Source organism: Diabrotica virgifera, chromosome 7 (assembly GCF_917563875.1).
Source record: "Diabrotica virgifera virgifera chromosome 7, PGI_DIABVI_V3a".
Lineage (NCBI taxonomy): Eukaryota > Metazoa > Arthropoda > Insecta > Coleoptera > Chrysomelidae > Diabrotica > Diabrotica virgifera.
The window spans coordinates 244,199,237-244,217,029 of record NC_065449.1 but is presented as its reverse complement, the minus strand read 5'-3'; the positions used below and the strand labels follow the sequence as shown (position 1 = coordinate 244,217,029).

General features: G+C 32.8%; 1 protein-coding gene across 2 annotated transcripts in view; it reads right to left on the bottom strand.

The window, feature by feature from the left end:
* LOC114329425 (inter-alpha-trypsin inhibitor heavy chain H3) overlaps nucleotides 1-17,793 on the bottom strand; it is a 69,853-nt gene that overhangs the window by 36,412 nt on the left and 15,648 nt on the right. For both annotated transcript variants that reach the window (XR_003652320.2, XM_028278524.2), the window contains exon 5: nucleotides 12,475-12,771. Coding sequence is in view for 1 of the 2 variants with exons in the window: in XM_028278524.2 (XP_028134325.2) it covers nucleotides 12,475-12,771 (297 nt within the window). In the remaining variant the exon portion in view is untranslated. The remainder of the gene's footprint in view (nucleotides 1-12,474; nucleotides 12,772-17,793) is intronic.

Here is a 17,793-nt window from a genome sequence, read left to right as displayed (position 1 = left end):
AATCAATTAATTTAATTAATATGAAAATACATACACAAACTAATTCTTTGACAAGGTTGTCAAAACCAAAGTTTCAGCATAATTGGTTAGCATGACGAAGATCTTGGTTTCCATGACGACGATTTAAAACCACTGTTATTGTCTACTGATTTGACTTTCGAATATTATGTCAAAATTATTTTATTTCATCGAATTCTCGCGTTAATTTCATTAAAACATGAACACAATAAGATATATTTGAAATAAATTAGTAAATATTATCTAAATATTAGTTTAATGCATGTATTATAATTACTTTAAGGCCATATTAACATATCTAAATTAACACGCGTGCGGAAAAGTAAAACGCGTGCGGAAAAGTAGCAAGGGTGCGGAAAAGTAAAACTTTCTAAACTAAAATGCGTGTGCGAAAGTAGACATTTTTGCACGCTCGTAGAAAAATGGATTTTTATTTTGATGTAAAATAAAATTCTAGTTTTATTTTGAAAGATTTTTCCAAATTATTTGCTAAATTTGAAGTAAAACGGGCACAAAAGAGTACCTTTGATACAGTATGCATTTTGAAGCTCTTTTGTGGCGCGTTTTACTTCAAATTTAGCAAATACTATGGAAAATTTTTTCAAAATACAGCTAGAATTTTATTTTCCATCAAAATAAAACCATTTTCGCGCCACGTAATATTCATATCATCTCTTTTGTGGCTGGAATATTGTATGCGCCACTCATTTTTACTCATACAAAAGAGCTGATACGAATATTATCTACTTGGCGCTACTGGCACTAAAAGGGGAGTGAAATTATGTCAAAGCGTCACGAGGGCAAAACAAATCGTTAATTTTTAAGAGTTCGAGTGTAATTCGGTAAGATTATTTCATGAACAAAACTGTTCAAAACTGAACAAAACTAGTTTAACTAATATTTTATTGATATCTTCGCCTGAATATTTGCTAAACCTGTTCATGTTATTCTATTGGACAAGTTGTAAAACATTAATTGTAATTAGTAATTATTACAATAACTTGTAATTTTGCATAGCAACGAAGGACGTCTAACGTAATACTTGACGACGGGAAATTATCGAAAAATTTCCCAATATTAATATCACTAGAGAGTGAGAATAAACTGACAATAATGGGACAATTTTTCGAAAACTTCGACAACTTCGAATACACTTCTAAATAAACTTGAAATTCAAAAGAATAAATGCTTAAGATTATGCCTAGGTTATATAAAATCCACTCCAGTCCAAATAATGGAAAATGAAGCAGTGGAACCTCCATTGCATTTACGCCGACAATTTCTCAGTGATAAATTTACAACTCGAATTCGGTCCAAAAAATGTAAATACGTTCAAGATCTACATGAGCTATCAGTTTTAGACCTCACTCATAGGTACTGGAGAACTAAAAAATCTATACCTTTGGTAGAAAGTTATCTAAGTACGGTAAAGCACAGTGAAGTTATCTATAAAAGCCAAATTCCGCCTTACTACAGTGCAATGACAAAAACATTATTTTCTAACAAGGTTAAAACATGTTATTTAAATTCACATTTACCGCCAAATATGTTTGATATACTTATTAGAGAAAAATGGTCAAATTTTCAGTACATATTTACCGATGGGTCAAAAGACGCAAATGGAACGGGCTGTGTAGTATTCCCCGAAAATAAAAATTACCATCAATATAGCCTACCTATTGAATGCTCAATATACACAGCAGAAATGATAGCGGTAATGTTTGCTTTTCAGTATGTACTACTGAATCCAACTAGCAATTATGTTATATTTACTGACAGTAAAAGCGTGGTGGACAGATTGAGTAACATTCAAATAGTCAAACACATAAATCACATTGAATTGAATATACTTAAAACTCTGTTTGAAATTATACAATTAGGAGTAAATGTAACAATTGCTTGGATTAAGGGTCATTCGGGAATAAAAGGCAATGAAATAGTTGACAATTTTGCTAAATCAGCTTATGTGATAGGAGAAAAAATAAACAAAAATTTAATTCCAGCTTCAGATATTGATACTTTTAGCAGACAAAAAAAGAATGTGTGTGTACTTTGTACGCACGTAAGAAGTTATACTTCTATTATAATATAATTTCAACGAAATAAATATACATACTTAACAGTTACAATACAAAAAATTAACAATAATTACCAAAATTTAACCAAAACTTAACAATGCCAAATATTAAAAAAAAAACGAAAAAAGTATGAATTGTCCGGGAATTGAACCCGCAACCTCGCGAATTCTCAATCTCTGGTCCAATGCTCTACCAACAAGACCATCAATGCACATACTATTAACGTGTCAGATATACATATTTACACATCACGGTGACAAGTGAAATATAAAAATAGATGTTTTATTATTTTACGCCCAAGGAAGACAAATCCAAAGACACAAAATTATAATAAAAAACTTTTAAACCACATTTTTCAAATGGCGCAAGTTGTATTATTAATATTAATGTTAATAAATGAAATATAAATATTTTGACGTTTCACAATTTGACAGTATCATAACAAAATTTGATCTACTATTTTTAAAACACTTAGGTACCAGTGTAAGATTCTTTAGCTTTGAATAAGCGAGATCGTAGATCGTCCCGGTTGATTGTTGTTATCCACAGTTTTCTACGCCTTCGAGCTAATAGGTTTTTTATCAGTAATTTTGCGGCACTCATACTAGTCACAGTTTAATGGGCTTTCACATTGACATGCAACAATCATCTCTTCTATGTTAATAAGCCCAAAAATATAATATGAAAACTATTTAAAAAGGCAGTATAACCATTAACTAACTTTTTGTTTGTTGTTTCTCTTCCTACAAATTTTAAAACGCAACAACCATACACCATACATAACCAAACCACAGTTCCACAGCTGTGATACAGCCATGCCCCGCTCACTCTAATAAAAAACATGTAATCGTATTTATTTTCCTTCCATTTAGTCAGAGGCGCTGATGTCGGCCTTGTGATTGGTGGAACATGACTTTTGACAAATCCTGCGCTATCTGTGAATCTGTGTTCAGTGTTCGTGTTCGTTCGTTCGTTGTCGTTCACTTATTTTATATGGTCGGTTATGTGATGTGTTTGTGTCACCATAAAAAGCTGATATTCAGTCGTGCTTTTTGATATTTTTGTTATTTCATAATCGAGTACCTTTTTAAAGGTAAGTTTTTCTGATTGTAGGTACTGTTTATCCAACAGTTTTAAAATACACATTTTATTTCACGTTTTGTTGTTAGGTCTAATGGCTCCGTTCAGCTGTTGTGTGCAGACGGTGGAAAAATTCGACAAGTAAACATTTATTTAATCCAAATTACTCATATTTCTATGTAAAATGTCACATTATTGTTTAAATAAATAAGTAAGAAACAAAAGTTGTTTGTGCTTTACCTTTATTGTCCACTTAAATAAATAAAATATTAAATATTGGAAGTACCGTATGGAGGCTATGGTGTACCTAGCATGGAGGCTAGATTATGCCACTCTTCCTATCCAATCAACAGCAAGAATGTTTAAAATTTCACACCTATCATGTAGAAGCTACAGACCACTTATGTGGAGGCCAGATTTGTAGTATCCTTCCAATTAAACAGGTGCTGAAATACGAGACATATTTTTTGAAGGGTAAGATCGCATTCTACCAAATCACACAACACTTTTTTCTATGGATACAGCTGCCATATTGGATAATTTTTAGTCATGTCATTTGAACATCCAATCAGAGCAAAGTTGTAATGCGACTGCACCGGGATCAAAGGTTTTAATCCTATTAAAATTCACCCTCATATGCGCGTACAGAAGTATAACTTCAAAAACTTAAAAATAATTGGCAATTGCATTTCAGAGAATGTAATACTGGCTCAAATTTTGCTCATTATAACCCTAGGATATTCTCAAAAAGATGGTTTTACACAGAATATAACAGACATTTTATAAAGACCATTAATCGGCTGAGAGCCAATCATGCTCTTACGCCATCTTACATGCATAGAATCGGCTTGTCAGATACTCCCAATAATTGTACTTGTGGCAAAATCGGAGATCTAACACATGTCATATTAGAATGTCATTTAAACATAAATAACATAAACGACTTTTATAAGGAATTAAAAGATTTAAAATGTTTTTTCCCAATAAACCTTAATACTTTAATATTTACAAATGATATGGAAATTCTTCATCTCATTTATAAACATGTTAAATTATGTAAATACAAGTTGTAAACGTAATATAATAGGCATAATTTGTTAATGTGGTTTGAAAAAAGAAAAAAATAATATATAAAAAAAACACATAATAAAATAATAACAAAAAAATAATAAATAAAAAAAAAGAAAAAAAATAGCAACAAAAATAAAAAAAGAATAGAAAAAAAAAGAAGAAAAAAAAGTGTTTCGCACAAATTAAAATATATATTAAAAAAACAGTAAAATAATTAAAAAAATATAAAAAAAAGCTACACAATGTACCAATGTATCTATAAAAATAATATTGTAGAATGTACTTATGTTTATAAGAAATTTATGACTATGAATCTGCAATCAATCACAAACAAGTCTGGCTAATTGGCTCTGCCAAAGCCATTTTTCAAAAAAAAAACTTCGAAAACACGAGAGCCCGGAGGGCTTGAGTGACTATTTTCTCATGGAAACAAATTTGAGAACAAAAATTGGAGCATTATTTTCTTATTTATTCTTTACTATCGTGTGGTATTCAACAGGTTATTTTTTAATACTTAGGTACATAAAAAATTCAAGTGTTTGTATAAAATCATTCAGTGATCCCAATTAATATGACATACTGCGGCATATTCGTGCAAATATTATAAGAATTGTGCATTTAATGATAGAAGCATATAATTTGGACCACATATACTACATACATAAAGGTTCAAATTTAGATATGAGGCCATCTCAGTCTTTGTTCTTTTTACAAAAATGGCGGGCATTCAAAATGGCGACTATACATATGTAACTAACAGTACGATAACTTTTGAACAAGACGTCAGATTTCAACCAAATTTGGTATATATGTTCTTTCTTTGATGAGTAAGATCGAGGTCTTGAACCGAAAGAATCGGTTTACCAGAAGTTGTGTTTTTACTGGTTTTTTTATATAAAAATATGTTGTTTCTTTTTCAATTCTTTCACCTTTTATATATAAATTTTTCAAAAAGGTAATACGGCCATTGAAGAGAGTAAATATATTTTTAGGAAATATTTTAAACTTTTCAGTTATGTTAATTACTATTTGATAAATGCCTAACGTATGTGCACATGTACCTATGGGCGGCAGATTCATTTTGAATGCACGCCATTTTTGTAAAAAAAATCTGAGATTGCCTCATATCTAAATTTGAATTTTTGTATGTATAGTATATGTGGTCCAAATTATATGCTTCTACCATTAAATGCACAATAATTCTTATATTATTATTTGCACGAATCTGCCGCACATAGGTACCTACATGTGAAGATACGTTATGCATTTATTAAATGGTAATTAATATTACTAAAGAGTTCAAAATATTTCCTAAAAAATATATTTTTACGCTCTTTTCAACGCCGGTATTACCTTTTTGAAAAATTAATATAAACAGGGTGAAAGAATTGAAAAAATTAACAACATATTTTTACAAAAAAAAAACAGGATAAACACAACTTCTGGTAAACCGATTCTTCTGGTTCAAGAGCTCGATCTTATTCATAAAAAAAAGAACGTATCGGACTTTTCGTTCAAAAGTTATCGTGATAATAGTCACATTTGTATAGTCGCCATTTTGAATGCGCGCCATTTTTGTAACAGGCAAAATGTGAGATGGCCTCATATCTAAATTTGAACCTTTGTATGTGTAGTATATGTGGTCCAAATTATATGCTTTTACCTTAAATGCACAATAATTCTTATAACATTTGCACGAATCTGCCGCACATAGGTACATGTGAAGATAAGTTATGAATTTATTAAATGGTAATTATCATAAGCAAAAAGTTCAAAACATTTCCTAAAAAATATTCTTACGCTCTTTTCAATGGCTTTATTGCCTTTTTGAAAAATTAACATATACCGGGTGAAATAATTGAAAAAAAAAAACAACATATTTTTACATAAAAAACCAGGAAAAACACAACTTCTGGTAAACCGATTCGTCCAATTCAAGACCTCAGATTTACACATAAAAAAAAGAACCTACATACCAAATTTGGTTAAAATCGGACATTTCTTTCAAAAGTTATCGTGCTATTAGTCAGATATGTATAGTCGCCATTTTGAATGCGCGCCATTTTTGTAGAAGGCAAAATCTGAGATGGCCTCCCATCTAAATTTGAACCTTTGTATGTGTAGTATATGTGGTCCAAATTATATGCTTTTTTCATCAAATGCACAATTGTTTCACATATCGGCTGTACTAACACACATTTTTCAACTTATTAAAGTGAACAGCACAGTTTAGCAAATATTTAGACGAAGATATTAATTAAATATTAGTTATAATTATATATAAATACAGTTTTATTCATGAAATAATCTTACCGAAGTAAACTCGAGTGCTTAAAATGGTCGATTTGTGTTCTCCTCGTGACAATTTGACATTAGATGGAGAACTAATGCCTGGTTGCACCAAAAAATCTTAAGCTCCAACTTAGCCCAGCTCAGCTTACAAAAAGGGCCGCTTTAAGACTCATATACGTTGCACCATAGTTTTAGATTCTTATCAATGCAATGCACGTGGCAATCCATTTAGCCCAATAAATGACTGTTTTGGAGTGTAATTTTCAGGGGCAACTCCTAATTGCATGAAAATTTGGATTTAGGTTCTACTTACCCTCCACTTCAAAGTTGAAATTGTGCCATTGGTTGCTTTTACTTGGGGGGTGACAGTCACCCCTTCTCGGTGGGTGAAATACGAGTGTGTAAAATAAGCCCGGAAATGGATAAATTGGCGGATTATAAGCAACTTTCGTTCTATAAAGTTTTTTGCGGAAGTCAATACTTTTCGTGATTGAAAATGTTGATTTTTCGACAAAAAACTACGTTTTCAGACCGTTTTTCGCAAATAACTCAAAAAGTTAATATTTTATCGAAAAAGTTATAATTAGCGAAAGTGTAGCTTATAAAAAAACAAAAAGAATGCTGTACCAGTAAAGTCTATAAATTGAGTGAAGGTAAAGTTGTAGCTCATGAAAAATACGTTCTTAGTCGTCTAATTCCAAATCGAATAATTCAACGCGAAATCATCGAAAAATTAAACACTTTTCGGGAAAAGCTTATTAACATTTTTAAAGTATCTAAAAAAAGCTTTATATGTATATGTTTTTTTACAAAAGTTTCTAGTATCAAAAATAAACGAGTTACACTGAAAAAAAAAAGTTGGCCCCTTTTTTTGGTAAAAAAAATTGTCAAAACCTCCAACTATTTAGCACCCTAAATAAAATTAATTATTACCCCTTTACCATTTATTTTAACTGTATGTGTATTGTTTATATTATGATCTGTAAGTTTAATTGGTTTGAAGTGTTGATTTAACAAAAAATGGTTTTATAGTAAAAAAAAAATTTACAAAAATTTCTTAAAACTTTCCGTTTTTCAACATAACTTAAAAAGTATTAGTTATAAGAAAAATCTTAAAGAGTAAAAAAATGTAGATTTTGCTATTTTAAATATGCTAGTTTCATTTTGTTTTTCCGTAAGACAAAAATTAGTTAAGATATGGCTGTTCAAAATTTGCATACACTCGTGATTAGTGACCCTTTCAAGCTTTTTCAACTATAACACTTTCAAAAATAAGCATTTTAAACCGGTGAGACTGACAGCTCATATAAAAAGTAGATAAGTAAGTAAATTGTTTGTAAAGCGGTAGCGATTAATTTCATTTGGGGAGCTAAACACGTAGATATTTTTATGATTTTTTTACCAAAAAAAAAGAGGGCCAATTGTATTTTGAGCGTAACTCGCTTATTTTTAATGCTAGAAACTTTTAGAGACAATTAGAATAAAGCTTCTTATAAACACTTCAAAAGTTTGAATGTATTTTTCCTGAAAAGTGCTTAATTTTTCAATGATTTCACCTTGATATATTCGATTTTAAATTAGACGAATAAGAACGTATTTTTCATGAGCTACAACTTTGTTTTTACTCGATTGATAGACTTTCCTGATATACAGTTTTTTTCGATTTTTTATAAGCTACACTTTTGCTAAGACCATTTTTTTTGATCAAATATTTACTTTATGAGTTATTTGCGAAAAACCGTCTGAAAAAGTAGTTTTTTTTGTCGAAAAATAAACATTTTCAATTGCCAATAGCTCGAAAAGTATTGATTTATATAAAATACTCTATCAAACAAAAGTTACTTAAAATCAGTCAATTTATCCATTTCCGGTCTTATATTGAACGTATGTTTTTCACCCCCGAAAAGGGGTGACTGTCACCCCCAAGTAAAAGCAACCAACGGCACAATTTCAACTTTGAAGTGGAGGGTAAGTAGAACCTAAATCCAAATTATCATGCAATTCGGAGTTGACCCTGAAAATTACACGGTATCGCCTTATTTCCCGTTCATTTACTGGGCAAATTGTGGCAAGCTGAAGGTTGATCTAAGGCTCAATGGTGCAACGCGTATGTTTCATAAGCTGAGTTTAAAGCCCGTCTTAAGCTTAAGATCTGTTGGTGCAACCAGGCATTAAAGTTTATTATGGATATTTTCTTAAATGTGACAGTTGTCAAAACTAGGAAACTGGTTGCAATTAAACAAAAAAATAATAATCCACAAGGAAGAATTTCCTGTAGCTGGCTGTATACCATTAATTACAAGTAAAATTTAATAAAAAATTTTGGTCTTGGTAAAAGGTATATTATTTTAAAAAGCCCTATAGGGCTACAAACATCGAACAAAACGTTTTGTTCGATGTTTGTAGCCCTATAGGGCTTTTTAAAATAATATACCTTTTACCAAGACCAAAATTTTTTATTAAATTTTACTTAAAAAAATAATACTCTTATTGGACAGAATTAAACACGTGATGAAAAATCTTACTACACGAATTGAAGGTAAAATCATTAAAAAATAACCGCTGTAATTTTTATTCTTGTAGGTTTCTGTTGGTCAGAATCTCTATGAATGAATAGGCCTGGGTCCCGAGTACCAAAAAAAAATGATTAATAAAATGCTGAAAATTTGTTAATATCTTAACGGTGTCTAGTCGGACAAACTTTGATGTATGTGAACACTGGAACAGGGGAAGTTTTAATAGGGACCTTGCATAAAATTTTAAATTCGACAAAAATGTTATAAATCAGAACAGAACATAATTTAAAACATGTATCAAAGATAAAAAAAGTTTTGTTTGGCTTTCGTTTGGCCCCTAAAGACGATTAAAAATTCAAATTATACCAGCCAGCTCAAAACGCGTCGTGACGTAATCCGTTTATATGTATACATTGTTCCAACAAAGTAAACAGAATTTTAAATTAGATGTTATAAACGTCAGTAGAAAATACAGTTATGTGACGTTACAAGTGTTTTTGATCGTTTGAACTATTCATAGAAAACTTGTACTTTTACAAAATGTTTTTAGGTTCCTTAGTAAACCTTCTTTTCTTTCCTTCAATAACTATATCAAATTCCAATGTCAACAAACTGGTATATATTATTACAATGACATACGATAAATAATGTTAATAAAATATATATATCTTTCCTTTATTCCGCGACGAGGTATACCCAAGTAGGTGGAGGCCAATAAACTAAAGAAGAAGAAGAAGCATATACCTAATTATAACCATAAACGGTACCATATAGTTAAACTGTGTGTCGTCACGGGTCGTTTGCACCATTTTAAAATACAGAAGACTTTAAATTTGTACTTCTAAGTTATTATACTTCTAAGTTTCAAACCGAAGAGAGTGGCACCAACACAAACAAAAATCAAAGTCGAAGGACTAAGTACGGAATCCACGGAGTACTTATATAGAAAAAGAATATCAGAGAAGATTGCTGATAATGAAATACTAGAAAACGATAACATCGAGGAAAGCTGGGAAACACTCAAAAGTAACATAATTAACGCAGCAACAGAATCACTTGGAGAGAGGAAAGTAACGAATACTTACCAATATATCAAAAAAGAAAACCCTATGGTTTCGAGAGGAAGTTAAGATAAAATGTGAAGAAAAGAAGAAGGCCTTTTTACAATACAGAACACAACAAACACAACAGGCATACAACCACTATAAAAGAATTAGAAACGAAACAAACACTCTAGTCAGACAAATAAAAAGAGAACACTGGGAGAGTTTCTCAAAACAGATGGAACACGACTTCTACGGAACACAAAAGGAAATATGGAGAATGATCAGAGGACAAAGACAAGAGATGAACGAACTAATAAAAACGAAACACATTCAGAAGGAAACTTGGGCAGACTATTTTCGATCTCTGTTTGCTAAATATAACGATAACGAACCACCAACACCTGAAGTGACAACAAACGAAGAAACAAATATTGAAGAAGCAGAGGTAACGGAAGCATTAAGGAAATTAAAAAATAGAAAATCACCAGGAGATGACAGAATATCGAATGAACTCCTAAAGTATGGAGGACAAGACCTGACCAAACAATTATTAAAACTAATACAAAAAATAATAGAACAAAACAGGATACCACAAGAATAGAGATCAAACATCCTAATACCTCTCTTCAAAAAGGGAGAAAAATCGGACCCAGAGAATTACAGGAATTAATTTATTAAACACAACACTAAAATTAACGATCAAAGTGATAACAAACAAACTGAATAAAATTATAACATTAGCAGAAGAACAACAAGGTTTTAGGTCGAGAAGATCATACACCGACGCTATATTTATAATGAGGCAGATTCAAGAAAAATCGTTAGAATACAACAAACCGGCATACTTATGTTTCGTGGACCTTAAGAAGGCATTTGACAGGGTCAAATTAAAGGACGTTATCCATTTATTGTACGCAAGAGAGGTACCTCTAGGAATAATTAAAACGATCGAAAATATCTACCAGAACAACACGATAAAAATAAAATTAGATGAAGAACTAACTGACCCAATTGAAGCTGGCAATGGGATAAGACAGGGAGATTCCCTGAGTCCTCTGTTGTTCAACCTGATCATGGACGAAATAATAAAAAAAGTAAGAACAAAAAAAGGATACCAAATGGGAGAAAAACAACTTAAAATAATCTGCTATGCAGACGACGCAATACTAATCTCTCAAAGTGAAGATGATTTAGAACGTATGCTGCACGAATTTAATATAACCGCTAGAAAATTTAACATGTTAATTTCCCCAAAAAAGACTAAATGCATGGTTATAACAGCAGATCTAATAAGGTGTAAATTAGAGCTGGAGGGTCAAATAATAGAACAAGTTATGGAGTTTAAATATCTAATCATCACACTATGCAGCTCGGAGAGCTCGAAACAGAAGTGGAAGATCAGGTGAATAAAGCAAACAGAGCCGCAGGTTGCCTGAATGAAACAATATGGAGAAACAAGGTCATCGGAGAAGAAGTGAAGGGTAGAATTTACAAAACAGTCATCAGACCAAAAATCGATGGTAAGACGATGTGGGATAGAGCTAGAAGTGCAGATATACGAAGGAGATGCAAGGTGGACAACATTAGTGGCTGGTTGAAGAGCAGAAGAGTAGAATGGAACGACCACATAAGCCGAATGGCAACGAATAGAGTAGTAAGGACGGCGAGGGACGGTTCCCCAATAGGAAGACGATCAGTGGGAATACCACGAAAGAGATGGAATGACAACTTACTGGAGGCACATTGAAAAACAGACAGAGTAATGTCTGTATAGAAAGAAAGAAGAAGAAGGTATTATGAGTTTTTGAAGCGTAAAATTTTGAAAATCTCATTTTTATACAAAACAACATTATTATGTAATAAAAAAAATGTGCAAGTTCCCTATTGTGGAACAGGTTAAAAATTTGGAACGTTACACTACGAAAACGTCCCATGTATTTTGTCGGACAGAACTTCCAATTTATTTGTTACCCTTTCATTAAACTCTCATGCAAAAATCAGACTGCTATTTATCACCTGTCATAATTCCTGTGATTTGACATGTTCTATGTGTCGGACTTATTAAAATGCCCAGTTGGTGATAAATAGCAGTCTGATTTTTGCATGAGAGTTTAATGAAAGGGTAACAAATCAATTGGACGCTCTGTCCGACAAAATACATGGGACGTTTTCGTAGTCTGACGTTCCAAACTTTTAACCTGTTCCACAATTAACACTTTCCCTGTCCCAGTGTTCCCATACATCAAAGTTTGTCCGACGAGACACCGTTAAACTATGAACAAATTTTCAGCTTGCTATTAATCAACTTTTTTTGGTACGTGGGATCCAGGCCTAGAAATAATCAAACTGATTTATTGGAACAATGCAACTTACCTGAAACCGATCAGCCAAATTTCCATAAGGCAGATTTTCCGGGTCCGCGTGACCAAACACATCATTTTTATTTTTGTATTCATCCCAATCAAAAACATAGTCCTCAAATTGAAGAACAGTGAAGACATCATCTTCGTTTAACTGAGGCAAAATCTTGGACATTGCATCCTTGAGTTGGCTAATTTTAAAACCGTACATACTTCCGCTAGTGTCAAGTATAAAAACCATATGTTTGGGGATGGGATCTAAACTGTGTGGTGCGAAGGAAATGAAGAAGAAATTATCTTGATAAAGTACCTAGAAAAATATAATTATTAATAAGCGATCGAATCGACCGCTACTTGATGGAAGTTCATTTTATCTAAAGGTCGGTACACATAATATGCGAGCCTAACTGTTTGCGAACTGCTCGCATACAGTTCGTTGAAAATATATTTACAGCGAACTCATCGCAAACTCATCACGATCCATGGAAAGCGACGAAGCAACACTTGTGCGAAGATTAATTTAATTTGTAATTTTATCTCAAAGTCCCGTTCTAAATAGATATAAATAAAAACAGCAATCATTGGTTTATCACTTATAAAATTAAAATTTATTACATTGTGTTTCTTACGTTTCTTATCTCTAGGAACTCGTCATTTACACAATCTCGATCCGAGGACACGAACAGACAATATCGTTGAGAACGCCGTCCAAATTGAACTTCGAATATCCTTTGTATTTGTCCCAAAAACCGACAGGCCGTGGTTCGTGACGAGCGACGAACAAACAGCTCGCAAGAGGTTTGTCCCGCCGTACAAATTATACGAATATAGCGTTCGCCAAATATCTAACACGACGTTCTCTGGCGAAAACTGGAACCAGTTTGGCCGATGTTAGATTTTGGACAGTCACCACATTATGTCAGTTTTTTTGCCTTTTCGCCACCACTCTGTAATTGCCTTTTCTTTCGACTTTTCTTTTTTTTACAAACGGACATGTGGTATCTGTCCAAAAACGTACATCGGTCAAATTGGCAGAAACTTTGACAAACGGATGGCAGAACATAAGAGTTTTCAAGTACGAAAAATCTGTTTTTGTACTATTTAAAGCCGTTTTGTATTCTGCTGTAGGGTTGTCAAAGGTTCTGAATGAGAACTGTTTGAATACGGGGCGTTTTGAAATAGTTGTTGAAAATAGTCCTGATTTATGCAAATTTCAAGAAGATTTATTATTATTAGAAGAATTATTAGTTTAATTTTACAAATTAATACTTTGTCATATAAATTTATTATTTAAGTTAAAAATAAGCCAATTTTGTGGGTCTTATTCCCAACTAAAATAATCAATTGGGATGACAAAGTATAAATTTCTAAAATTAAAATAATATTTTTTCTGATTTATGCGTTTTATTCTCTTTGTAAAGATTTTTTTGCCGGCACTGTATACCTATGTGGTTAAACAACCCCAATTTGTTTTCTCAGAAGGGTTTGCACACAATAATGAAAGGCAACAAACTGTTTGTAGGCAAAATGTTTATTGCTAAGTAGTCATAAACATTTTCAGGAAAACCAAATAATTAGGTTACATATTATGTTTTTTTTGGAAATAGTTGGGGTGCATTTTTTTTGTACATTATGTAGTATAGTCAAAACGCAAAAAGGTGGGAATGCGCATTTTTACAATGAAATTCGATATGTATAAGACATTGCAGAAGCCGCTAAAGATAACATGTTTTAACAAACCGTTAATCATTCTAAATCAGTAGACGGATATTAGTACAGTTAAAATAATTAGACGATAACTGGACAATAATGATTATGCAACAGAAATTTAACGTTTTTCTACTTTAATAACAAAAAAAGCAAGTTCATTAGCGGAACCTAAATTAATAGTACATTATATACCGCGGGACTGAAGTAGTACATTTAATCCTGAAGGCAGAGTTTATGGCCCGACCGCAGGGAGGGCCATAATTTACCTGAAGGATTAAATGTACTTCAGTCGCAAGGTATATACGATACTTTTCGTACTTCCAGTATGATTTTATTAATTATTTCAATAATTTCAATCAGTTTTTTCTCTCTTCAACTCATTTAATAAACTGTCTTTAAAATAAGTTACCATAGTAACATTGCGTTGTGACAGTTATAATTTAGAAACATTGTCATTACTAGTGTCATTGTAAAGAAACATTGTTATTGATAATTATTGGTATCATGAGTGAAGAAGGTGTATCTGATATTGATAAAAGAGCAGCCGAAGTAGGTGAAGAATTGTTACCACCGAAATCTAGAAAACTATACGAGCAGCAGTACGATGCTTTTAAAAAGTGGTGCCGCTTAAAAAATGTGAGACAACCTACTGAAAATGCGCTGTTAGTCTACTTCGATGATAAATCAAAAGCGGTTTGTGCCTCAACTCTCTGGGCACATTACTCAATGCTGAAATCGGTTATTAACATTAGAGAAGATATTGATATAAGTAAATTTCCAAAATTATTAGCTTTTTTGAAGAGAAGAAATGAGGGATTTAAGCCAAAGAAGTCAAGAATTCTCACGTCTGAGCAGGTAGATCAGTTCTTACGGGAGGCTCCGGATGATAAATATTTAATGCTTAAGGTAAATTTGGAAATTTGTTTATATTCAGAAATTTTAAGAAATCAATTTTTTTGTAGGTTGCACTTATTTTGGGCGTTGCGGGAGCTTGTCGTGGAAAAGAGTTGGTTGATTTAGAAATCGACGATGTGAGAGATTTGGGCGATTCCTTCCTAATTGCGATTAGAAACACCAAAAATAAAATTGACCGAAATTTTGTGATCAAAAATTCAGAAAACAGTGCCATCAGTTTTGTGGCGATATTTCGGAAATATGTGGCATTGCGAAAGACAGGGACAACTCATTCAAAATTTTTTGTTCAATACATCAACAAAGAATGTACTACGCGAGTAGTAGGAAAAAACATGTTTGGTACAATTCCACGGCAAATAGCAGCTTTCTTGAAATTAGAAAATGCGACGTCTTATACGGGACATTGTTTTAGACGCACATCTGCGTCTTTGTTAGCTGATTCGGGAGCAACAATAGACGTGCTGAAGAGACATGGAGGATGGAAATCCTCCAACGTGGCCGAGGGATATATTGAATCGTCTATTAAAAATAAACAAAAAATTTCAGATAAAATATTTGGTCAAGTCGCCGATTCGTCCACTATAGTTATGCCACAGTCCTCATTCTCGCTTCCTGTTTCCGCAGGATCTTCGAAACAAACACCAGTTCAATATGAAAAGGACCTATCTGTTACTCGTCAGTTACCTGCTGCATTAACCCAGGAAAGACTGGTCAATATGACGAACTGTCACAATATTAATTTGAATATTAACGTTAATTACCATTCTAATTAATTATATTTTTCAATAAAATATCCCTTAAATTCGTTTGTTTGTGATTTAATCGTTCCGGGAGTTTCGTCAATATTTAATCCCGGAGGGATTAAATGTGACACTTTAGTACCTGTCACAAGGGAGTGAAGTTGTCACTTTAGGCCCGGAAGTACGAAAAATTATTTTGCACATCATATTTGAAACGCTATATGGGTAAAACACCTCATTTTTGTTACCAAAAAAATATATTAATTTGTCTGGACTAAATAACAGTTCTGTTTATTTTAGAAGGGATATGCTAGGTAACATTCACACAATTTTGCCAAACTGAATTTTGTTATATTCGGTGTAAATTTTCTAACCGATTCGCCGAGGTTTGTTCCAACACAACGAAAAACCGTCATGCAACGATCACGAAACTGCGCAGTAAACAAAATAACCCATGGAACGTACTATTTTGCTATCTGCGCGCAGTTTCGTGATCGTTTCATGACGCTTTTCGTTATGTTGGAACAAACCTTATACGTTATTACTCTTTCATTGTGCATTTCTTCTTCTTCTTCAGGTGCCATATTCGCTACGGACGTTGGCAATCATCATAGCTATTTTAATTTTTGAGGCAGTAGCTCTAAATAGTTGTTTTGAGCTGCAACCAAACCATTCTCTCAGGTTCTTCAGCCATGAAATTCGTCTCCTTCCGATGCTTCTTCTGCCATCTATCTTTCCTTGCATTATTAGTCGCAGGATGCCATACTTCTCGCCCCGCATCACATGTCCGAGATACTGTAGTTTTCTTTCTTTAATTGTAAGTTCAACTTCCTTCTCTTTACCTATTCTTCTCAGTACTTCGTTGTTCGTAACTCTATCTACCCAGGAAACCCTCATAATTCTTCTATAGGTCCACATTTCAAAGGCATTAAGTCGTCTCATTGTCTCTACATTTAACGTCCATGATTCCACTCCATAGTATAGTACACTGTATACGTAACATTTTGTTAGGCGTACTTTAAGAGCTAATGTTAAATCTTTGCTACATAGGACTTTTTTCATTTTCATAAAATTAGAACGAGCTTTTTCGATTCTGACTTTGATTTCTGCAGTGTAGTCATTATGTTATGTTATACTTAAGTGTTCCTAGGTAAATGTACTTTTTTACTCTTTCGATCTGCTGGCCCTCTACTATCAATATTTCGTTATTATTATAGTTGTTTTTACTAATTTTCATAAACTTCGTCTTTTTGATATTGAGAGAGAGTCTGTACTCCCTACTCTACTACACTTTACTATTTTACTCATGAGTCTTTGAAGGTCTTGTAAACTATCGGCTATTATTACTGTATCATCTGCATATCTCATGTTGTTAACTAAGACTCCATTTACTCTTATGCCGACTGTTTCATCTTCCAGAGTTTCTCGCATTACCTCTTCAGAATAAGCGTTAAATAATAGAGGTGATAGTATACAGCCTTGCCTGACTCCTCTTTTTATTTCCATTTCTTCAGATGTTTCTTTTTCAACTCTTACTATTGCTCGCTGATTGTAATAGAGGTGTGTTATTAGTCTTAAATCTCTTTCATCTAGGTTTTTAGTTTTCAGAATTTCCATGAGTCGATCATGTTTTACTTTATCAAACGCTTTATTGTAGTCTATAAAACAGACGTAAAGGGGACGGTGAACATCCAAACATCTCTGTGTCAGCACGTTGAAGGAGAATAATGCCTCTCTGGTACCCATACCATTGCGGAACCCATATTGAGTGTCACTAATATCCAGCTTCAGTTTAGAGTATATTCTGGCGTGGATAATTTTCAGCAGAATTTTCAAGGTATGTGACATTAAGCTTATGGTTCGGTAGTCACTACATTCTTTGGCATTCACTGTCTTTGGCAAATACACAAATGCTGATGTCAACATTTCTCTAGGGATCATTCCCGTAGTTTAGAACAGTTCTACTA